General features: G+C 37.6%; 1 protein-coding gene across 1 annotated transcript; it reads left to right on the plus strand.

Moving 5' to 3' along the window:
• Positions 1-740: 740 nt before the first annotated feature.
• On the plus strand, positions 741-3,959 carry LOC100244293 (probable pterin-4-alpha-carbinolamine dehydratase, chloroplastic). The gene is made up of 3 exons (XM_002280459.5): positions 741-1,196; positions 1,965-2,157; positions 3,664-3,959. The coding sequence occupies exons 1-3, from the start codon at positions 849-851 to the stop codon at positions 3,753-3,755; spliced, it is 633 nt and encodes a 210-aa protein (XP_002280495.1). The 5' UTR covers positions 741-848; the 3' UTR covers positions 3,756-3,959.
• Positions 3,960-25,066: the final 21,107 nt, after the last annotated feature.

The following is a 25,066-nucleotide window of genomic DNA, read 5'->3' on the forward strand; positions in this document are numbered from 1 at the left end:
AATTTTTAAAATTAATCTTATATATTATCGAGACTAGGCGAGCGAGACAAGACAATACCTGAACCCACCTCGAACTCATCCTGAATTTAAAAAAAGAAAAAATCTCAAACTCATCACAAACTCGTTTATAATAAATTTCAAACTCGTTCCATTAGGAGTGAAATGAGACAAGTACCCAAAAAAACCCCGCTCTATTGTTATCCTAAACTATTCATCCACTATAGACACTTATAACTCAACTTCGAATTAGTTTTTCCTATTCCTAAAATTTTCTCACTAATCAAATTGACTTAAAGCAAATGAGACTCACTTTGTTAGATTTACTAATGAAACTATTAATTTTTAAAAGTGGTTTAAAACTCAAAATTAAGTGAATTAATACTAAAATTTTTGGAACCAAAATTAATTTAGAATTATTATGTCAATTAGAGTAAATGGACTTGCATAAAAGAAAACCTGGTAGATTTAGAATAGAATATTATTAATCATCGTTTTCAAACATATTATTATTTATTTTTAAAATATTATTCTTTTTTTAAATACAATATCTATTAATATTATTAAAACCATATTTTATAATTTCCCATAAATTACTATTTATTTTAATAAAAAAATACCTAATTTATATTATTTGTTTTTAAAAATTATTTTATGCTAAATTGTTGTTCTCTATAATTTAATATTTATTTTAAAATAAATTACCATTAAAAAAAAGGAAGGAATTATTTCTAAAATATCGTTCAAAGCACAATTTCCCTTGTTTGGATGACGGCAATGGAAAATGAATGATAAAGAAGATAAAATGAGGGAAATGACAAATCCTTGTAATTGGAGCCGTTCACTCACCAATGGCGATGGCCACCACCACCCCCGGCCTCTTTTCTCTTCCTCTCTCTCCACAGCCCCAAGCTCGCTCATTCCAACTCATTCACCTCGCCTCTCCAACTCGGCCTCGACTCGGCCGGGTCGCCCTCGCTGTGGGCGGTGACTTGCTCGGAGATTTCGGCGCCAGAGATCCATTTCCGGCTGAGATTGAGAGTAAGTTTGGAGAGAAGGTGTTGGGGAACCTGGACACCGAGCACAAAATCCTTATCCCCAACGTCTCCGCGCTCTCTCTGGCACAGCAGGAGTGCTCTCCCGTATCCGGTTTGGACCCTCCCATGACTGAAGAAGATGCCCAGAAACTCCTGAGGAAGGTGATGTTGTTGTCGTTGTTTAGAGTGCCCATGTGGGGGTTTTGGGTTTTTCTTTGTGTGGTGTTTGGTTCTTGAGAAGACTGAGAAAAATTAAGGGAAATAGTAGTGCCCATGTGCGATTTTTTTGTTTTGTTTCTTGTTTGGGTAGTTTAGCTCCTGAGACAACCGGGGATACTAAGGGGAAAGTGAATTTTGGGGCTTTATGTTGTTTGGTTTGCCAGAAGATGAAAAGACAAGACAACTCCTTAATTTAACTGAATAATTGTAAAATACTTACATGGTTTGCTTGTTTGTTTGTTTTAGACCAACTTGAATTTTGGGGTTTTTCAAAAAAAATTTGTTGTTTGGTGAGTAAGAAAATACCGAACAGGAAGAGTTGAGGAAACTGAGGTGATTTGTGGGTTGTTTGGTTACCGAGAAAACTGAGGAAAATAAGGGGGAAGCATTGCCCATATGTGCTACTATATTTTGGTTATGGGGTGTTTGATCTTCAGAAAACTGAGGAAAATTGAAGTGTGAACTCCATACGGTTTTTCTCGCTCGCATTTTTCTTCAAGCTGTTTGAAGCAGCCCTTGCAACTAGTTCAACCAATTTTTCTCAAAGAAAGGTTTCGGCGAACTGTTGTAATCTTCCTATTTATTTATGACTGTTTGAAGGAAGTTCTCAAATGCTCCTCTGGAACTTTCATACTAATTAATTTAAAATGGCAAGTGCTGTTTGTTTTATTTCCTTTTCTTTCTTCTGAGAAAGTGTGTTATTTTCCATAGGTTGTTGGTTGGAGACTGTCGGATGAAGCTGGTGTACTTAAACTACAGTGTTTGTGGAAATTGAGAGACTTTAAATGTGGGGTTGAACTGATTAATAGGATTTACAAGGTTGCAGAAGCTGCTGGGCATTTTCCAAATCTTCATTTGGAACAGCCCAATCAAATTAGAGCTGAACTGTGGACTGCTTCAATTGGTAAGTCAAGATGGCATGAATAAATCCCACTCTTACTATACTGTTATTCTTCCTACTTGATTTAAAAGGCGCGTGCCTAAGGCAGCACAACCCAGTTTCACAGGAACTGTTATATTTCCTTGTGTTAGTTTTGAAATAATCTAGGGTATATATCAGCATCCGGTCTCATGTTCTTTAAAAACCCCAAAAATGTAGAAATTTGATGTAAATTGTTTTGAGTCAATAAGACGATTAAAATGAAAAACTAGTTTTGTTCAGGTTATCTCCAATTTACATGGATATTTTGAATGATTGAAGTACGTTTTTTGGATGCCACAAGAATTTTATAGGGGTATAGAATATGTGTGGGACTGTCATGTCTTACAAAAGAAAGGAGATTGAATTCCCTGGGATTTCCGTCTTGACTTGTTCATTTATTACATGGACATACAATTTTGAGCTTGATGCAAATCAGTTTATGTTACATAAGCACTTCAGTTTTTTCCATGAGAAAGAACTAGAATGTTGAATATTTCGTCAAGTCTCCTTGCATTGGATGTTTTAGTTGAATTTAACACCTAGGCACATACCCTCATCCTCAATGCACAATTTGGCATGTTCTGATATCTCTGTAGCTAAGAGTGTAAGAAGTCCATTTTTTATTGATATCTCTGGTTGCTAAGTCTAAGTCCCTGTTTGGAAACTATTCTTGGAAACTGTTTTAACTCGGAAAACATGTTTGCCAAGTTCCTGATAGAAATAGTTTTCTAAGAATGTGTTTTAAAAACAGAGTGTTTTTTTATAACAAATTTTAGATATTTTCAGTTATTTTTCATAATGTGTTTCGAGCAACAATTGAAAATATGGAGAATACTTTGGAAATTTTTGCATTGTCCACAAGCACATAGTACTTTATAAATAATAAAGCTAAAAAAGGTATTTTTCATATTTAAGTTCCCAAATAAAATTTTGTTCCTAAGAACAATTGAGAGCCATTTTTAAGAACTGTTATCAAAAACTATGTTTTGAGACTTGTTTTTTAAAACATCCCAAACAGACCCTAAATATATAATTCATTCATTTTTTTCCTTCAATTCTGAAGTTTCTGTTAGAGTGCATGATATTCATTGTAGGCTCTTTTAGGAAAATTGATAGTTTAGTATGGTATCAGAGCCTTGTTTGGCAAAACATCTTGTGTCTTGAAGGATACTTTATTAAGCCCAAAAAAGGATACTTTATTTTCTATTCGTATAGATTCCAAAGCTAATAGAATCTCAAATCCACCACTGTCTTGAAGGATGACTTAGCATCCCACCCATTAATTGTGACATTAATGAAACATCTTATCTTCATTATAAACTGCATATAAAGTTTTAAACCAAACATTACTCCTGTCAGATAATCCAGAGCTTTCATTCTTTTGACTCCTAGACTAATTGCTCGCATGCAAATGCAGTTTCTATTTTAATTGCATTGGAGAATTTTAAACTACATTGCCCTTAAGAAAAGTTTTTATATGTGTTGCAGGGGGTTTGAGTATGAATGATTTCATTGTTGCTGCCAAAATAGATGAGATAAGAACATCGGATCTTGTCCCCAAGAAAAGAATCTGGGCTTAGTTGGAAGAATGTGTAGCCTTCTTGAGGAAACTCAATAATTTATCTGTTCATTGGGTCTTCTTTGGCAACCAATCACTTGAGAGGTTCAGGTTGCTGCAAAATATGTCAAGTTCTAATTTTCTCCATTATTCTTCTTTGACTCTTGATTATATGAATCATTCATTTATGTATTGTTAGTTGCAATCTATCATCTTCATTCCTACAGTGTTTTTTTTTTTCCCCAGAGTTATGGTTGGTTTTTATGCCGAGGTATTATTATGCTATCATCTATACATAACGAACTTATATTTGTGAAGATCCTGGAGGGATCTGAGTGGCTTATTAATGAATTAGGCTATCAAATCTGTGTGTGGATACCCTCTTAGTAGTAACTAAGAAGTATGTACGATTGATGGTTCTACATTTAAAACTGTCTAACCACCTAGCCACATAGTGAATCATGTCAATGTTTCTTTTTTCACTAGCTGGCTTGTTAGCTATGTTCTGTGGACAGGTAACTGGTCTCACTCTCCAAGTCGGACATGGCAACTGGCTAAAAATCTAGAGGGTGACATGACTGTGCTTGTGAATATAGATGGAACAAAAAATATATATACAAAAAATCACAATTTCACTCAACTTGGAGTGTTGGGTTCTCTTTCTAGGTCTGTTGGCTTCTTTTTTCCTTTCTTGTCTTGATATCTTTTTTATTATACTTTTTCAAAACACTTGACTACCCAGGATCATTCTTGTGTCATAGATCTTAGGAGATTATGATGTATCAGGGGAAAAACCAAAGAGGGATTCTTTAGAGTACAGGAACTCTAATTGGTCCTGAAGTTTTGATGTGAGATCCATATGTTCTAGATGTTCTGTTTTATTCAGGACATAAAAGATTTGTTTTTTTTTTCCCCCCTTTTTCCTTTTGTAGTTTCTTGTCTAAAAGCTATAGGCCCTGCCTATGTAGGATGTAATCCCCCCTTAACATAGAGTTTGGAATTTCCAGGCTATAGACTAAAACTATTTGGTTTTCAAATTTTCCCCCCTTTTTCTTATACTGAAGCAATCGTTTCATTATCAAAGAGAGAAATAGGATACAAGGAAAGATGAGCTCTCCTTCAACTAGAAGAAGTAAACCTAACTGGGATTCCTTTTGGTGCCTAGACTCTGCCAAGTCCTTAACTAGAGACTCCGTGTCTGTGGAGGATTGTTTTCAGACTCAACAAGAAGTAACCACTTCCCTCCTTCCTTTCTCACATTTGCACTGCTTTCTTTTTTCTTATGTCAGTTTTGGAAATTTGGATAAGGAGTTAGCTAATCCCTAGTAGTCAGGAATATTGGGATTAACACTTTGTTTAGTCGAGAGTTGCACAAGATGTTAGTTGGATTTCAACATTGAGCGAGATTTTTCTTATGATTATTGGTGTGTGATTAGGAGATGACTCATAGTTGTAAGGATGTTAGTGAATGTGATCGAACTAATGCAGGATTTTTAAGATGGTTGTAAGGATTTACTGATCCACTTTTATTCACAATGAGTTTGTGGGGAGGAAGGTAGGGAGACTGTTATTCACAATGGGGTTACAGATTGTTGATTAAGTTTATGGGAAGAGGGGAGGGGAGAAAGGGAGGGAGTAGAGCTCTTTAGCTTGAGATTATTTGTCAGCCTTCCTGTTAACCTTTGGTCAATTTTGTGATGGTAGGCTAATTTCCAGGTTGTATAATACATTATTTATTGACCATACTTCTCAATTTTTGGTGAATTCAGTGTTGGTAGAAAATGAACTTAGAATGACACTCAATTTGTCATAGATTGCCAAGTTGCATTTTTTATTAATTGGACCGGCTGGTTCAACCGGTCGGACCGTCGACCAGAGTCTGATCCAGTTTGACTTGGCTTTGAGCCGGTATAGCTACTAAAACATGGTCGAACCGGAAGGATTGTCATCTGCATCCGATGTGGGATGCTATATTGAGTTAAAAATTCCTCAAAGAAAAGTTAGAAAACACACATCAGGACTTTAAGCTCAAGGCATCAGCTAGGCACCACTCTACTACTTTTATTCTATGGTTTAATACTGCAAACAAAAGTTAAATATAATTGTAATATTTATATTTAGATAATATAAGTAAAATAATATTATAGTTTTAAAATTATAAAATTAGAATATATAACTTTAATATTAGTTCAAATTAAATAATTTATTTTTCTTTTATTTTCCTCATATTTATGACTAAATATTATACATATTTTATTCAATAAAATTTAAAATATTAATATATTTATACTTGTTTATGATTTAATTTAATAATACCAATGGTAAAAAATAAGTATTATTGATTTTTAATTTATTTATATATATTTAAAAATTTTATAATTATTTTAGATTTTATGAATATATAAATTATATATTTATGATGTCATCAACACGATTGTGATTCATTCATCATTTTGACCGTTGAACAGTAAATTGATAATTTTTTCCATTCAATAATCAATCCAATCTTAAAAATATTGCCTTTTCAATTTAAGCACCAATAAGTACAATATAGGACAATAATTTTAAGTGCTTAGAATGAGTGCGTGATGGGAAAGGAAGGTTGCAAGCACAACAATTATTATGGTTTCGTAAACTCTTACATCCATGCCCTTAGGCTCCTTTCAAGCTTTGAAGTTTCTCCATTAACCTTGAAGAGTCTTCTAACCAAAGACTTTTATATTTTTCACACTTGATCAAGATAGGGAAGGAAGAATGCAAATACAATAATTATCATGGTTTGGCACACTAACCAATTACAACATCCTCAAGCTCCTTCCAAACCTTGAAGAGCCTTCCAACTTTTGAACTGGGTTTCTCTCAACGTATCAATTGACCTTTTATGGATTTAGTGTTTTACTCGCTTTTACACTAATCTCATAATAGTTAAGAAACAACTCATAGAAAGAGTGGATTTACAAGTAGAAGCTATAACTCAAGTGCACTTAATAAGTAGATATGCATGTTATGTACAAAAAGCAACAATGACTCAAACACTTGGAGAAGTGATAGTATGTTTTGTATGCGTTAGGTATGTCATTAATGAATCCCGAGATAGGTGTTTATAGGTTTTAAGGAAGACATAGATGTTAGACACATTTCTACAAAAATCTATCGACCAATCAACTAGTTGTTAGACATTTAATCTGCTATAAATTAAACTCAAATGTGATCATAGCATTCATACTTAATATTGCTTTTCATACATGATAGGATGTGTTTGGACATCCCATGCAAATTAATTAACTTCTTTGTAGTATTTGGAGATATGAATATGTTATAGTCAATGTGGTCACTAAAAAAATGAGAGTATCAATTTTGGAATTTCATGAAATGATCCAATTCTATATGTTACTACCATTTGTGATATGATGACTTCCATTTTCATATAGTAACTCCATTTACAATGATGATGTGTAAACAAAATACTACAAAAGTGGAACAATTAGTTTTCATGTCATATATAGTTTTACCCTTATATTTCTTAACGTTTGAACATTAAGATTTGTTGTTGTTTACCTATTGAAATTTTCAATTCCTTTTGCGGACGTGATGTGTTCTTGCAAAATTGAAAATTAAACTTTAACATTTTGTAGGCATTGAACTTGAAAAATTTTCATTCTTCTAAAGCACGTGTGGGCATCCATTGGAGACTTATTGTTATATGTTTCGCATAACATTTTATGACCGTTTGTATACCTATTAACCTAGTTTTAATATCAATTTTTGGATCGGGTTTGACCATCTCAATTTAATTATAATAGGATGAGTTTTTGTGACATTCAATCACTGTCATTTGAATGACCCATTCCAAACGTAAAAACAATATTATTACACGCCCTAACAATTATCTAAGACTTAAGCATTAGGTGCAAATCGATCATCCAAAGTTGAGCTATTAAACTAGATAGGAATCATCATAATAACTAGTGAAATGGTGATGACTACCATTTTCTTATACCATCCCATTTCCAATGATAGATTTGTAAGCAAAGGGAAAATGCAGAATAATCAACCCCCCATTCTTTTAATATTATAATCCAACAAGAATTCAAAAGTTTATTGAAGAAGTCTTAGGAATGATCTAATTCTAGAGAATTTTTTTTATAGGTGATTTGAATTTAGAATCTCCCAATCCTTTACCACTTGAATCAGACTTCAAGGACTTATTCAATTTGCTTATTTGATCTTGGAAATAATCATTTATGTCGACTATATGAACAAATTATTTGTTTTACCCTTTACCACTTGAACTAAGCCTCAATGGCTCATTAAATTTTGGAGATAATCCTCCCTATCGACTGTAGAATCAAGTTATTTGTTTTAGGAAAAGGATTTTGATGTAGAAAAGGAGCAAGATAATCCTAACAAGTTAAAAAGATATCAATAACACCGGAGCTTGAGATTAAAACTGTGAAAAGGATCAAACAAAAACGATCTATGTAAAATTGCACTTTTTGGGCTTATCAAGCTATAGGACAAAGTTTAGAGGGTTTTTTATTATCTAATTTTAGAGATTACGTTTGCAAATATTCATATGGATCTAATACCATTCATAATCTATTATGAATCTCATTTGTAATCAAAACTAAAGCTATTTAAGCCAACCGTAAAGGATTAAAAAAAATACTTTAAAAACAAGTTTGAAGGGGATTTTAGTATAAGACAAAGAACAAGAAATTTTAACGTACTTAAGAACACCCAAAAACCATTGATGAAAATATCGGTAATTACGGATATATCGAAGATATATCAACGGATATTTTGAAAAAAAAATTTAGGTAGTCTAAAGTTGATCAAAACTTATGAAAATATTGAGAAAAACTCTAAAAGTGATATAATAAATAATAATAGACATTTTAAAGTTGTTTTATAAAAAAAAAATATGTATATGATACAATTAATCATATTTGATAATAATATTGTATGCGTCCATAAAAAATATAAATTTTATAAATTTATTAAATTATATCAAATATTATTTGACAATAATATTATGATATTTGATTATAATATAGCTCACTTTAAAATTATAATTCATTTAATTTCAATTGTATTAAATGATATAAAAAAAATGATGATATGTATAAATATTTTTAATATTTATATTTTTATATTTAATTAATATATAAATGATATAAAAAATGGTTAAGAAAATTATAATGATAGGCTTTATATTTTTAGTGATTAATTAAATGAAATTTTAAAATAAAATAATTAAAATTAATTTGTTTATGAAAATATTTTTTATGGTTTTACTGTATATTTGTCTGGTGCATATTATTTATCAAGCAAGCAGTTAGCCTAGTGGTCACTCAACGTAAGTCACTCGTGCACAGTTACACAATTTTGAGGCTTTGACCATGCGTTGACTGGATCGAAAAATAACACGTCGAAATTTTATGAAAAATCGCTTCATCGAATTTTCATCTGCCTGCTTCGTGTCATTGATCACCAATACACGAAAATTCAACAAAGTTTTCCAAAATTTTCATCCATGCCAAAAACAAAGCTCGAGGCCTTTATGATAAACATACTCTCCTTATATAAAAGAATTATCATCGTTAATGGGATCACCCTCTAGATGAAGGCAATAACAACTACATTCTTTGTTGTATTTCTTCAATTATCATAAAGACCTAGTTTGTCAAGCTACTTTAATTCTCGGACAATTAACGATTAAAGAATATATTGATTATGACATGTGGAATTTTAAAAAATAAGGTTGTGGACCCCGCATTTCGGCTCATGCGTTTCCCACTCGATGGCGAGCTCGATTTTGATTTTGAAAAGTGATTTTATTGATTAAGAAAAATTGACTTGGAGTCGCCACTTATTTTTGTTTTATTTTTAAAGGGTAACAAAATAAGAAAGAAAACCCTAAGTGCAACTCCTTATTTTGGAAAAGATGATCTGCGAAAAACCGGATCGGGCTCGAGGGTCAAGTTACTTATCAGGAAAGTACGGTTATAAACCGTAGCACCCCTCTAAGTTCCTAGAGTCGGGTCTCTACTAATACAATGAAACTGATGTGGCAATCAACGACAAAGTCAATGGATACTCACCTAAATCATGCACAATATGGGAATAAAAAATAAAATAATAAAAAAAAACATGCAATGGAGATTGACTAGAATGGGAGTGGATGCGTACCTCAGCCATGAGCCACAATGCGCTATCAAGAAACAGGATTAGTGCACAATTAATGAATACAAAATATAACTCATGCATATCGGAGTGCAAAATGAAGCTCAAGCAAAATACATTAAGCACGACAATTGACAGTCAAAAAGGGATCAAACATAGGGCCCCCAACAAAGCCCAATTTATTGTTCATGAGCTAATCTCACAAATTTCGTGTTTTAGAATTATGAAGAATTCACTATTGCTTATGTAAAATTAAGAAGATTAGAAGATTATTTAGGGACCGAAATGGAATTAAAACTATTCGAGTGAAAATTGGATTCTTGGAGTTTATTGGAAAATTGGAGTCCTGGGAATTAAATTTAAAAGATTAGAGCTTCGGTAATTAATATGAAATTTGTCAAAGAAAATGAGAAATGAACTTTAGGAAATTAAACTGCGAGAATATAGATTTCGAAAGTTGAATTAATAATAATAATAATAATAATAATAATAATATTTTAAAAGTTGAATTAATAATAATAATAATAATAATATTTTAAAAGTTGAATTAATAAAAATAAAAATAATAATAAGATTTTGAAAGTTGAATTAATAATAATAATAATAATAATAATAATATTTTAAAATTTGAATTAATAATAATAATAATAATAATAATAAGATTTTGAAATAATAATAATAATAATAATAATAATGATAATAATAAAATTTTGAAATAATAATAATAATAATGATAACAAGATTTTGGAAGTTGAATTAATAATAATGATAAGAATAATATTTTAAAAGTTGAATTAATAAAAATAATAATAATAATAATATTTTAAAAGTTGAATTAATAAAAATAATAATAATAATAAGATTTTGAAAGTTGAATTAATAATAATAATATTTTAAAAGTTGAATTAATAATAATAATAATAATAATAATAATAATAATAATAAGATTTTGAAATAATAATAATAATAATAATAATAATAATAATAATAAAATTTTGAAATAATAATAATAATAATGATAACAAGATTTTGGAAGTTGAATTAATAAAAATAATAATAATAATAATAAGATTTTGAAAGTTGAATTAACAATAATAATAATAATAATAATAACGATAATAAGATTTGAAAAATTGAATTAATAATAATAATGACAATAATAATAATAATAATAATAAATAATAATAATAATAATAATAATAATAATAATAATAATAATAATAATAATTAATAATAATAATATCATAAACCCAAGTCCATAAGCCCAAGCCCACGTCCATTCATTAAAAGAAGCCTTGGGCTCCCTCTCCATCAAGCCCAAGTCCATTCATTAAAAGAATCCTTGGGCTGGGTTTCTTTTCAAGCCCAATATCCACTCATTAAAAGAAGCCTTGGGTTGGGCTTCTTCTCAAACCCAATATCCACTCATTAAAAGAAGCCTTGGGTTGGGCTTCTTCTCAAGCCCCAAAATTCATCACCAATGGGCAGGCCCCAGAACTCCATCTTCTTCACAGCCCGCCCCTCCACCTGGGCATCATCATCTTCACCAGCAACCTTCTTGGCCGCCACCTTCAGCTCCGTCTCAACAGCACCCGGGAATTCGGCCATTCCAAGCGTCTACTGCATGCCTATGGTCCTCTTGACAACCTTAAATGCGCCGGTCTTGATGGTCGTCTCATCTAGCATGAACCTATGCGGCGCTCCCACTCTTACTCTTGAAGCTTTAAAGAGGTTCCATGAACAGGCCCCTTTTGGATCCGCTTCATGAGGTGGGTAGAGAAATGAGTTTAATGGGGTGACTTGAAGGAATGATGAGAATGAGTGATAATGGACGTGGTGAGCATGAATGGGGCAGCTGGTGAAACATCCTGGGTATAATGGGTATGAGTGTGATAGGAAAATGGTAGTGAGAGAAAAGGTGGTGATGGAGGCCTGTGGCATGAAAGACACATGAGATTTAAAGAAAGAAAGTGTGGTTCGCATGAGGAGCGTGGAGTGAATGTATACATGGAAACCGGTATGAGGAGCATGAGGATGATGACGGCCATACATGTACAGAAATAGGTTCCAAAGGGAAACGAGAAAAAAAACAGAGCATCTTATGCATACAACCATGTTCAACCAAAACTAAACCTGTGGCCCTTGATGCCCACAACAAACAATGAAATATCATGCATATATTATCAGGTGATGAAGCAAGACGTTAAGAGGCCAGAAACTTACCAAGTTCAAGGAAGCTTCATCTCTCCGGTTTCCTCAAGCCGCTGCCTCTCTCGCCCCCCTCTAGCTAACCGAATCCCTTCAAAATATCTCACTCAAGCTAAATATCTACCTCATTGTGCGTCCTCGGAGGGTGGTGTCACCATCCACCTACTATCATGGCCCTGGTCAAGTCCTTAGCCGGGTGTCTTGTGCAGCTCCTCCCTTCTTGCATGAGCCCCCCCCCCCCCTTCAGCCACTCCTCAAAGATGGCGGCAAATCCCCAAAATAAATAGAATAAGTATATATATGCATATATATATATATATATATATATATATATATATATATGTATAAAAACAAAACAAAAGAGGGGGTCTACAAATATGCCCCTCTTCGGTAGAGTTCACGAATGTAAGGAGTATGAACACTGGAGTGAAAAGAAAGTGTGAATAGTGAGTGGAATGAAGTGAACTCTACCGAATAAACCAAAAGACCCCCACAACGACACTAGTGAAACACAAACTCACTCAAACTAACAGACAAACACGAAGGCTCTAAACCTGAGAGAAAACGATGTCTCAAAATGTCCCTGAAGCCACACTGAGGACCCAGGCTTCTTCTAAGACATCTCCAAAAGTGACTCGAAAGACCATATCAAGGATGAGTAACGGTCGAACCACTCTAGAAGTACGGGAAAGAATGTGCCAGAAGGAGACTATCCTAAGTGAACTATATGAAAATGACAAATGTAGGGTGCTCAATAACATGACAGAAATACGTATCGTGAACTCAAAGGACATCGTCATAAGCAGTGAGAAGGGAGATATGAAAGGACAATGACGAATAGGCGATAAGCACGGGATAACGAAGTGAGAAAAAACCGAGGAAGAATACAAAACCATGAAGGCAAGATGCGCAATGCCAGTGGATATGAACGTTAGGAGCTGTGACTCTGAATGGCAAGACTGACTCTAAATGCTAAACTAGAAAATAACAGCTCTAGAAGCCAAACCAAAAAGCTAACTCTAAACACTAAACTAGAAGACCCATAGGTGAAGACCTACGGTGGTGATACAATAAAAATGCCCATAGATGCCAATCTATGGTGGTGAAACTCTCAAAAGCCCAAGGATGAAAATCCATGGTGGTGATATAACTAAAATAAATGCTCATAGATGAAAATCTATGATAGTGAAAACTGATCAAAGCCCATAGATGTCTGATCTATGGTGGTGAATCTGAAAGCCCAAGGATGAAAATCCATGGCGGTGAAATAATTGAAATGAATGCTCATAGATGAAAATCTATGATGGTGATATAACTGAAATGCCCATGGATGAAAATCCATGGTGGTGAAATAACTGAAATAAATGCTCATATATGAAAATCTATGATGGTGATATAACTGAAATAAAGGGGGATGCCCTAAACAAACTGAAAATATGGGGATGCCCTAAACAAGATGAAAGTAGGGGGATGCCCTAGACAAGATGAAAGTAGGGGGATGCCCTAAGCGAAATGAAAATAGGGGGATGCCCTAAACGAAAATGACAGTAGGGGGATGCCTTAAAGGAGAATGACAGTAGGGGGATGCCCTAAACGAAATGACAGTGGGGGGATGCCCCAAACGAAATGACAGTGGGGGGATGCCCCAAACTAAATGACAGTAGGGGGATGCCCTAAACGAAAAGACAGTAGGGGGATGCCCCAAAGGAAATGACAGTGGGGGGATGCCCCAAACGAAATGACAGTGGGGGGATGCCCCAAACGAAATGACAGTGGGGGGATGCCCCAAACTAAATGATAGTAGGGGGATGCCCTAAACGAAAAGACAGTAGGGGGATGCCCTAAACGAAATGACAGTGGGGGGATGCCCCAAACGAAATGACAGTGGGAGGATGCCCCAAACGAAATGACAGTGGGGGATGCCCCAAACGAAATGACAGTGGAGGGATGCCCCAAACGAAAAGACAATAGCAATAGGGGGATGGCCCATGCGAAATGACAGTGGGGGGATGCCTCAAACGAAATGACAGTGGGAGGACGCCCCAAACGAAAAGACAATAGCAATAGGGGGATGCCCCATGCGATAACTCATAAAGATCGACAAATGGGTCCGACAACCATGAAATCAACACGAGACACGGTAAACCCAAAGAGAGGGGGTATGCCCCAGTAGAAAAGCGCTAAAAGGGGTATGCCCCAGTATGATGACTCGCAAAGATCAAGAAATAGAATGAGCAGTGAGAAAATTCGTAAAATATCTAATGAACTGAAGGATGGGGGTATGCCCCAATGTGATGACCCATAAAGATCAAGAAATAGATCGAGCAGTGAGAGAATCTGCAAAAGATCCGATGAACTCAAGGATGGGGGTATGCCCCAGTGTAGGATAGTAACTAACATAAAACACAAAACCTCACCATACAAGACACTCCGGGATATGCTCAACGATGATGCAATGGACAAGATATACATAGCCTCAATGAACAAATGCTAAAACAAGACCAAACATCACCAAAACTATGCTGACAAAGCAAAACCCAAAATAATGGATCAAACAAATGCTGATCAAGACTCTAAGCCTGAGATGTAAGCAAACCAAGACATGACATGTCAACCATCAATATGAGAACATCATCTCAAATATATCAACAATCTAGCAGGCCCTACCATCACGGAAGATGTTGAATCTAATGTCCAAAGGTGTGTCAAAACTCAACTAGAAAGCTCAAGACTAGTCCATATCTTCCTCTGATCAAGATAAGAGGATAAGGTCATGTAAGATGGTGAAATATGTGGGCTCAAAAGATGTAAGGCTCTGATAAGATGAGTGCAGGTATAACAGAGTCCAATGTAGGATGTATAGGTGTGTAACAAAGGAAAGTGGGTACCCAAGTCGGACCAAGTGCGTCGAGAAGATTGAACCCAGGGTGCCAACAACTCTATGATCCATCGAAAGCAACAATCATAAACAGGAGGTGGAATCTCAATGTCAAAATCAGCAAGGTGGGTATACCCCAGTGTGAATGCATCATCTCGAAATGGATAAGCTCTCAGTACAAGATAATCTCTGAAAAGTAAGCGTCTGGTATAAACTGTCATCTAGCAAAATCATCATCAAGACGAGTGGGCTATGCCCCAGTGTAAGCATCTCCAAAACAAACATCCATGAGAAGAGTACAACCAATCATACATCATCTGATCGAAATGAATCTCCGCTCCTCAAAGCCATCGCGGTAATGTGAAGAAAGCATCTAACCTTTTCTAAAGAAATAGCATGTCCCAGTGTGAAAAGGATCAAGCAAGGTGGTATGCCTCAACAAAAAGCGCATAGACATGATCATGCCCCGATGTAAGCTGGTATCTCTAAGACCAAACGCCAATGAAAGGGTTATGCCCCAGTATAGGGCAAACCCTGGAATGACTAAGCTCCACTGCAAGCTCTCATAAGTGTCTGTGTCCGCGTTCTGATCCAATCATCTCAAAAATATGTCAACAATGATGAGAAGGCTATGCTCTTGTGATCACATCAAAGAAATCAACCAATCACATCCCGTACTCCAATGTGAAATGAATCTAATCGCCTCCAAGGAACAACTATGCCTAAAAACCATCATGGACCGAAAGGGGTATGCCCCTGTGCAAAGTACACCAGATGAAACGCGCTAATCATGTCTCATGCTCCAATGTGAAAAAGGACATCTGATATCCTCCAAGGAAGGGACATGGCTCAAAAATCCGTCATCGACTGAGAAGAGTATGCCTCGACATAATGGTCATCCGATAATAAAACTCTCGGAGATGGCTATGCCCTAGTGTAGGGCCATACCATAACTCCTGGTCCATCACAATCAGAATGCTCTCGAATCCATCCCAAGTATCGCTCACATAAGAGCTATCAAACACAATGTGTGATAGGTCAGAAGAACCAGATGAGCTCAGATCACCCGTCATCGAATGCGCGATCCAAGTCATCCACGTGTACAACTGAATCAGACCCATAGATCAAAGGGCGTCTCCCGGAAGGAAAGCATGATGACATCGAAGCATCGCGAAGTGCAGGCCTAACTGGGTAACTCCCGAGAGGCTCCACGGAGGAAACATCGTGTCAATGTGTGTCTCGTAAGTGGGGATGAGCATGCAACTCCATGAAGATCCGTAAATCTCGTCCGAAATGGAAATATGCCCCAGTATGGCATCGAGTGCGCAACAGGTCCGAAGAACAAATGTCATGAAATCATCTATCGTCACACATGTAACACTGGTCATCCGAATCCATAACTGAATCATGCACATATATCCAAGATGTCCTCCCAGATGGAGAGGCATGACGGCATCCAAGTGTCGAGAAATGTGGACCTAGCTGGATGGATCTCGGGGCTCCGTAAGGTAACGATCATGTCCACGTCTCAGTGAGCATCCGACAATTGATAATGATTGTGCAAGTCTGTGAGGATCCATAAACCTCCAAATGAAGTGGGATATGCCCCCGGTGTGGCACCAGAGGTACGATAGGTCAAAAATCAAGCGACACCAAGTCAATCATTGTCAAACTCATGATCCCGGTAATCCGAACACAACTGAATCGATCCTACACATCAAAGAGGCGACTCCCAGAAGAAGAAGCATGACGATATCTAAATGTCAACCAGATCTCAATCACCTGTCCAAGCAGAGGTTGTCAAAGACGACATCTAATCCCACGGCCTCAGGGTGGTCTTAAGACACGAGACGTAACGTAGGCTAAGGTGATAGGGTAATAGAAATGAAAGGAAACTAAGCCCAAATACCCCAATGATCAGAAAAAACATGCCCTCATATATGAAATGCAACATGTATAGTGAATCCCATGAGCCATGGACCTGAGGATGCCTAACGTGAATATGATGTCGGTAAGGAGACAAATGAAGCAAAATGACCTGATAGTGATATGTGTAATGATGATGCGAAATGAGTATCGAACTCGAGATGGGTTGTTGTAAGAAGAGAATAAGACATGAAGTGAACGAGATGAATCACAAACAACGATAAAACGACAGCGAAACAATGAATATGTGAAAAAAGGTGGTGATCGACTCAGGTCAGACATGAAGTGAAGTCACATCAATAATGAACATAATGATGGAAAGGACAATGACTCGGAGTCCTTAGGAGAAGGTCACTCATCTCTCTCACGAATAGACATGTGTGGACCCCGCATTTCGGCTCAATGCTCGAATGGGTTTCCCACTCGAATGGCGAGCTCGATTTTTATTTTGAAAAATGGATTTTATTGATTATTTGAAAAAGAAATGACTTGGAGTCGCCACTTATTTTTGTTTTATTTTTAAAGGGTAAACAAAATAAGAAAGAAAAACCCTAAGTGTGACTCCTTATTTTGGAAAAGGCGGTCTACGAAAAACCGGGTCAGGTTCGGGGGTCAGGTTACTTATCGGGAAGGTACGGTAAAGACCGTAGCACCCCTCTAAGTCCCTAAAATCGGGTCTCTACTGATAGGATGAAGCTGACGTGGCAATCGAATAAGAAAGTCAATGAATACTCACATCGATCATGCACATATGAGAATTAAAACAAGCATAAGGAGTGTCCACGATGTGAGAAAATACGTACCTGGGTGGCGAACCAATATGCGCTATCAAGAGTGGAGTTAGTAAACAATTGAGGAATAGTCACATGCATATCATAGAGCATAATAAATCATGTATGGCAACCGAGTCATCCAATCAATCCATCAATCATAAAATCTCATATGTTGGGCCCCCACCAAAGCCCGTTTTATTTTGCATGAATTAATTCCAATAAAACCATTATTCGGAATTACGGAATTTAAATTCTTGCTTATTTTAAAACATTTTAAAAGATCATGAAAGATTTGAAAATTGCTTGCCGAATAGAAAGTGGAAGCAAATTTTATTAAAAGTGAGACTCTTGGGTGATTCTAAAAATTCTAAGGATGAAAGATGAGAAAATTGGGATTATTTGAAAATCAGAATTAGGGAAAGATATTTACAAAATGAGATTTGAGAAAACATTTTCAAAATCAAATAAGAAGAAAACCCAGTATGTCACACGGCCCAAAGGTGACCATGCAAACCATGCAGCAGGAGTATGGGAATAGGTGGCAAATGGGCTCTTGAGTCAACGGTGTTGATTTATTGTCAATGGCAAGATCGGTAACTTGGCTCCCAGAATTGTCTGAATTATAAGATACTGTCATTTTGCTCATCAGCCTGTCATGGGGCCCTTTCCTTTATCATTTCCAACTCCATCTCAATGAAAACCTTCCTCTACTATGCCGACCAGAGAACAAAGTTGAACTCCAATGAAGTATCAGTTCAAGATTAGTATTCACTATATCATTTGGGTTGTCAGGCTCTGTAAATCCATATCTGTGTAGCAATCCAACACTACCCTTAGACCCATATGTATTAGATACCTCATCCCCAGCTTTGACACTTTTCACAACAATTGCTTCCAAAATCATCGAATCAACTCCCAAATATGAAGGGCCTTCCAAGTTACCATCATCGAAAGGACTTTGAGTAAGTGGTTTATTATCACTCATATCAGCAAACTGAACCAAACATTCCCCTGTAAGCTGCTTCGGGCATAGGCCACCAACCTTCTAAGCTTTGATGAGTTCGGTGAGAATCTGGTCCAAGTTCCAGATGCCTTATCATAAGCCGTTGCTAAGAACATTGCCGGGTTTACATTTTGGACATGTTCTTGACCAAACTCTCCACTGGCAGCAATCAAGCGCACTTAACGTATAGCATGTAGCCTCCGCTTTCTGGAAAGCAGCTCCAATGTCAGCTTCAACGACGGCATAGAGACGGGTAGCGACCTCTTCACCAGAGACGATGAGATTCTTCTTCCCTTCGCCTTTAATTCCTTTTCCTAGTCAGCTTGCAGTAATGTAAGCTATGCATCATCCTGTTGTTCCCGTCTCAAGCGCTGAGCAGCCAAATTAGGTGATGGAGGGGGAACTATAGGCAGAGAAATCCTATCTAAACCAGGATGCATGCCTGCAGCAACCTCGAGTCCCTCAAGCTGATGCAAGGCGTCTTTAGGAAGGTAGAGCCTCCATAGTCAATATATGTCATTTGTTCCGTTTGAGGACCGAGCTTCTGGTGCAGTCTCTTACTTGCAACAATGAGCATGCATGCCCTTGCACAATGGACTCCATGCACGTGATTGGGAGGTGAAGGATGGGTCTGATGGGTGCTCGGGAAGGATGCAAGATGCTATTGACAGATCAAACGAAGAGAGGTGATGATAGAAAGAGCATGTGGGAGGAATGGAAGGTGGGATAATGGTGAGATGAATGAAGGGATAGAGAGAGAAAATGGGTTTATGGGCAGTGAGCATGAAGGGTAGTTTAGGTTAAGAGAAGTGGGTAACGGTGTGGGCCTGAGGGGTATAAAATGAATATGAAAGAGGCGAGCAATGGGTATGAGGGTATGAGGGAAATGAAGACACGTGGTGTGGCTAAAAGGGGTGAATATCAGCGTGGACATGAGGGGTATGACATGGATGTGGAAAGGTGGGTGTGATGATAGATGGGTATGGAATTGACGGATATGCATGGATGACCCTGCATGAATGAGGACAAATGGGTATTAATTTGTTGGCCAAACATTGGAGCATTTGCATCAATCTCCCCCAGTACCAGGGATACCCTTTCCACGACATCAATAGGAGCCAATGATGGAGGCATCTGTCACTTTTTCTGGTCCAACTTTCAATTCCTTGTGGAAAGTTTCATTCCGCGTGACCTCCAATGCATTGAAACCGCCATAATCCTTCTGTTTTTAGTTCTCCATTGCCATCCCATACCACAATGATGCAATTTAATACTGTGGCCATTCGGAGGCCATTAAACGAACCAGAAACCGGTGATTCTGAACCAATAAGAGCACACTGAGGTAGAATAGACCCGGCATGACCCACTGACAGCTCTCATATATCTTCTTAACGTGGAGATGATGAATCAGGTGCATGCCATGGATGAGGACCAGGTACAGTGGAAGATGACCAAAGAAAAACACAAACAATGGGGACCAAATGAATCCATACAAGCTTCATTTCACATATCAATCAATGAGCTCAGATGATGGAGGGGGTCAAAACGATTTTTCAAATGAGTTTTAAAACAAAAACAAATGTGAGAATGCCAACGTCTCATAAGAGATCTCAAAACAAAGGACACAAAACAGGTTAGAATTCAAAGCTGAGTCAAGTGAAATCCATAGCAAACACATTCAAACACCAAGATGGAAGCTCAATGATATCCAAAACAAGATGGAGAAGATGATGAGCAGAGTCCATACCTGGAAAGCCCCCTCACAAGTGAAAACTTGCCTGACTTCAAACTCTATTTTTTTATCACCTTTCTGGAAGACGCCCAACTCAAAACCTTTTCTGAAAGAATCCCCTCATCAGCTTCACTTGCCTATCCAGCCCAAAAGCTCCTAAAAAAAAATCTCCTCCAGAAAATACCTCTCTCTCTCTCTGTAGCTTGAAGATCACCTCCCTGCCGCTTTTTTTTTTTCTCTCTCGTTCTCCCTCCTTCTCTAGCTAATCTCCCTCACAGCTCTCGGATCTCCCTCTCTAGCTTACCTTCCTTCCTCTCTGGTTCTTTTTCTCTCAAGTTCCCCTTCTTTCCAGAAAACTCTCACAGTCGTCCATCCAAAAAGCAAAATCCCCCCAAAAAGCACCTCCCTCTCTGAAAATATCTCTCAGGGCAGCCTGGACCACCCTTCTTGCAGCTGGCCTGCTACCCAATAACGGCCTGCAGATCCCCAGCATATCCTCCTATTCGTGTTGCTTTCCCATTCGTCCATCAACTCCACTAAGTTGATTCCATAGCAACCAACTAGGAGGCAACACTTGGCTTTGTAGGAGCCCTCCAGCTGGCAAGTGAGCTGCACAAAATGAGAGAAAAAAATGTGCCCCTAATGGGGGTCTACAAATATGCCCCTCTTCGGTAGAGTTCACGAGTGTAAAGAAGATGAACACTGAAGTGAAAGGTAAGTGTGAATAGTGAGTGGAATGAAGTGAACTCTACCGAAGAACCAAGGAGACCCCCATAGGGACACTAGTGAAACGCAAACTCACTCAAGCTAACAAACGAAAACAAAGGCTCTAATCCTAAAAGAGAAGGATGCGTCAAAATGCCTCTGAAGCCACACTAAGGATCCAAGCTCCCTCTAAAACGTCTCCAAAAGTGACTCGAAGATTGATGTCAAAGATGAGTAACGGTCGAACCACCCTGGAGTACGAACAAAAATGCGTCTAAAGGAGACTGCCCTATGTGGACTACAAGATGAATAGGCGATAAGCACAGGGTAACGAGGTGAGGAGAGTGAGAATAAGTGCAAATCCATGAAGGTGAGACATGCAATGCCAGAGAATATGAACGCTAGGAGCTGTGACTCTGCATGACAAGACTGACTCTAAACGCTAAACTAGAAAATAAGAAAATAAAGCTCTGCAAGCCAAACCAAAAAAACTAACTCTAAATGCTAAACTAGAAAATAAGAAAATAAAGCTCTGCAAGCCAAACCAAAAAAAACTAACCCTAAACACTAAACTAGAAAATAAGAAGATAAAGCTCTGCAAGCCAAACCAAAAAAACTAACCCTAAACACTAAACTAGAAAATAAGAAGATAAAGCTCTGCAAGCCAAACCAAAAAAACTAACCCTAAATGCTAAACTAGAAGGCCCATAGGTGAAGACCTACGGTGGTGAAGTAACTGAAAGCCCAAGGATGAAAATCCCTGGTGGTGAAGTAGTCTCAAAAGCCCAAGGATGAAAATCCATGGTGGTGATATAATCTCAAAATGCCCAAGGATGAAAATCCATGGTGGTGATAATCTCAAAAGCCCAGGGATGAAAATCCATGGTGGTGATAAACCTGAAATGCCCATAGATGAAGATCTATGGTGGTGATAATCTCAAAAGCCCAGGGATGAAAATCCATGGTGGTGATAAACCTGAAATGCCCATAGATGAAGATCTATGGTGGTGAATCTGAAATAAAGGCTCATGGATGAAAATCCATGATGGTGAATCTGAAATGCCCATAGATGTCTGATCTATGGTGGTGAATCTGAAATAAAGGCTCATGGATGAAAATCCATGATGGTGAATCTGAAATGCCCATAGATGTCTGATCTATGGTGGTGAAAATCTGAAACAAAGGCTCATGGATGAAAATCCATGATGGTGAATCTGAAATGCCCATAGATGAAAATCTATGGTGGTGAAATAACTGAAATAAATGCTCATAGATGAAAATCTATGATGGTGAAATCTGAAATGCCCATAGATGTCCGATCTATGGTGGTGAAAATCTGAAACAAAGGGGGATGCCCTAAACAAACTGAAAGTAGGGGGATGTCCTAAACAAGATGACAATAGGGGGATGCCCTAGACAAGATGACAGAAGGGGGATGCCCTAAACAAGATGACAAAAAGGGGGATGCCCTAGACAAGATGACAGAAGGGGGATGTCCTAGACAAGATGATAGAAGGGGGATGTCCTAGACAAGATGACAGAAGGGGGATGCCCTAGATAAGATGACTCGCAAAGGTCAAGAAATAGACCGAGTAGTGAGAAAATCTGCAAAAAGTCTGATGAACTCAAGGATGGGGGTATGCCCCAGTGTGATGACCCATGAAGATCAAGAAGTAGATCGAGTAGTGAGAGAATCTGCAAAAGATCCGATGAACTCAAGGATGGGGGTATGCCCCAGTGTAGGATAGTAACTAACATAAGACGCGGAATCTCACCATACAAGACACTCTGGGATATGCTCAATGATGATGCAATGGAAATGATATACATAGCCTCAATGAACAAACGCTAAAACGAGTCCAAACACCACCGAAACTATGCTGACGAAGCAAAACTAAAATAATGGCCCCAAACAAATGTTGACCGAGACTCTAAGACTGAAATGCAAGCAAATCAAGACATGGCATGTCAACTGTCAATCATGAGAATATCATCACAAATACATCAACAATCTAACAGGCCCTACCATCACGGAAGATGTTGAACCTAATGTCCAAAGGCATGTGAAAACTCAACCAGAAAACCCGAGACTGGTCTACATCCTCCTCTGATCAAGAGAATGGGGTAAGGTCATGTAAGACGATGAAATAGGTGGGCTCAAAAGATGTAAGGCTCTGATAAGAAGGGCACAGGTATAACAGTGTCCAATGTAGGACGGATAGGTGTGTAACAAAGGAAAGTGGGTACCCAAATCCAACTAGGTATACTGAGAAGACTGAGCCCAGGGTGCCAATGACTCTATGATCCATCAAAAGTAGCAATCATAAACATGAAATGGAGTCTCAATGTCAAAATCAGCAAGGTGGCTATACCCCAGTGTGACTGCGTCATCTCAGAATGGGTAAGCTCTCAATGCAGAATGATCTCTGGAAAGTAAGTATCCAGCATAAACTGTCATCTCACAAAATCATCATCAATGAGTGGGCTATGCCCCAGTATAAGCATCTCCAAATCAAACATCGATGAGAGGAGTGCAACCAATCACACATCATCTGATCATAATGAACCTCTGCTCCTCAAAGTCATCGTGGTAATATGAAGAGAATATCTGATCTCCTCTAAAGAAAGAGCATGTCTCGATGTGAACTGGTGTCTCTGAGATCAACCTCCGATGAAAGGGTTATGCCCCAGTATAGGGCAAACCCTGAAATGACTAAACTCCACTACAAGCTCTCATAAGTGTCCGTGTCCTGATCCAATCATCTCAAAAATATGTCAACAATGATGAGAAGGCTATGCTCCTGTGATCATATCAAAGAAATCACCCAATCATATCCCATACCCCCAATGTGAAATGAGTCTGATCATCTCCAAGGAACAGCTATGCCTAAGAACCATCATGGACCGAAAGGGGTATGCCCCTGTGTAAAGTACACCAGATGAAACGCGCCAATCATGTCTCACGCTCCAATGTGAAGAAAAGGACATCTGATATCCTCCGGGGAATGGACATGGCTCAAAAATCCGTCATCGACTGAGAAGAATATGCCTCGACATAATGGTCATCCGATAGAAAAAAACTCTCTGAGATGGCTATGCCCCAGTGTAGGGTCATACCGTAACTCCCGGTCTATCACAAACAGAATGCTCTCGAATCAATCTCAAGTATCGCTCACATAAGAGCTATCAAACATAATGTGTGATGTCATGGCCTCAGGGTGGTCTTAAAACACGGGACGTAACGTAGGCTAGGGTGATAGGGTGATAGAAACGAAGGGAAACTAGGCCCAAATACCCAATGATCAAAACCCATGCCCTCATGTATAAAATGCAACATGTATAGAAAATATCGTGAGCCATGGACCTGAAGATGCCTACTGTGAACATGGTAACAATGATGATGCAATGAAGAAAAATCGAACTCATGACGAGATGTATAATGATGGTGCGAAGAGGGTATCGAACCCGAAAATGAGGTCACTGTAAGAACGGAATAAGGGGTGGAATGAAAATGATGAAATAGAAGTGAAACGAGGATGATGATGAAGCATAGAATACGAGAACAAGTGATGATTTGCTCAAATCAAATATGAAAGGAGGTCACGTCAATAACGAACACAATGATGGAATGGACAATGACCCAGAGCTCCTAAGAGAAGGCCACTCATCTCACTCTCAAAACATACAACAAAATGAATACGAAGAATGAAAGGTCCCGAGGAGCTCACATACGAACTCCCATCAATAGACATATCCAACAAAGCGACCCCTCGAACACTAATATACACATACTCAATGATAGAGAATAATACACACATGTGCCTCTTTTTTATTTATTTATTTATTTATTATTATTTTTTTTTACATATATACAAATATACATGCTCTAAAGCAAATCAAGAAAGACCCAAAGACGGGATAA

This window comes from Vitis vinifera, chromosome 16, assembly GCF_030704535.1.
Source record: "Vitis vinifera cultivar Pinot Noir 40024 chromosome 16, ASM3070453v1".
Taxonomy (NCBI): domain Eukaryota; kingdom Viridiplantae; phylum Streptophyta; class Magnoliopsida; order Vitales; family Vitaceae; genus Vitis; species Vitis vinifera.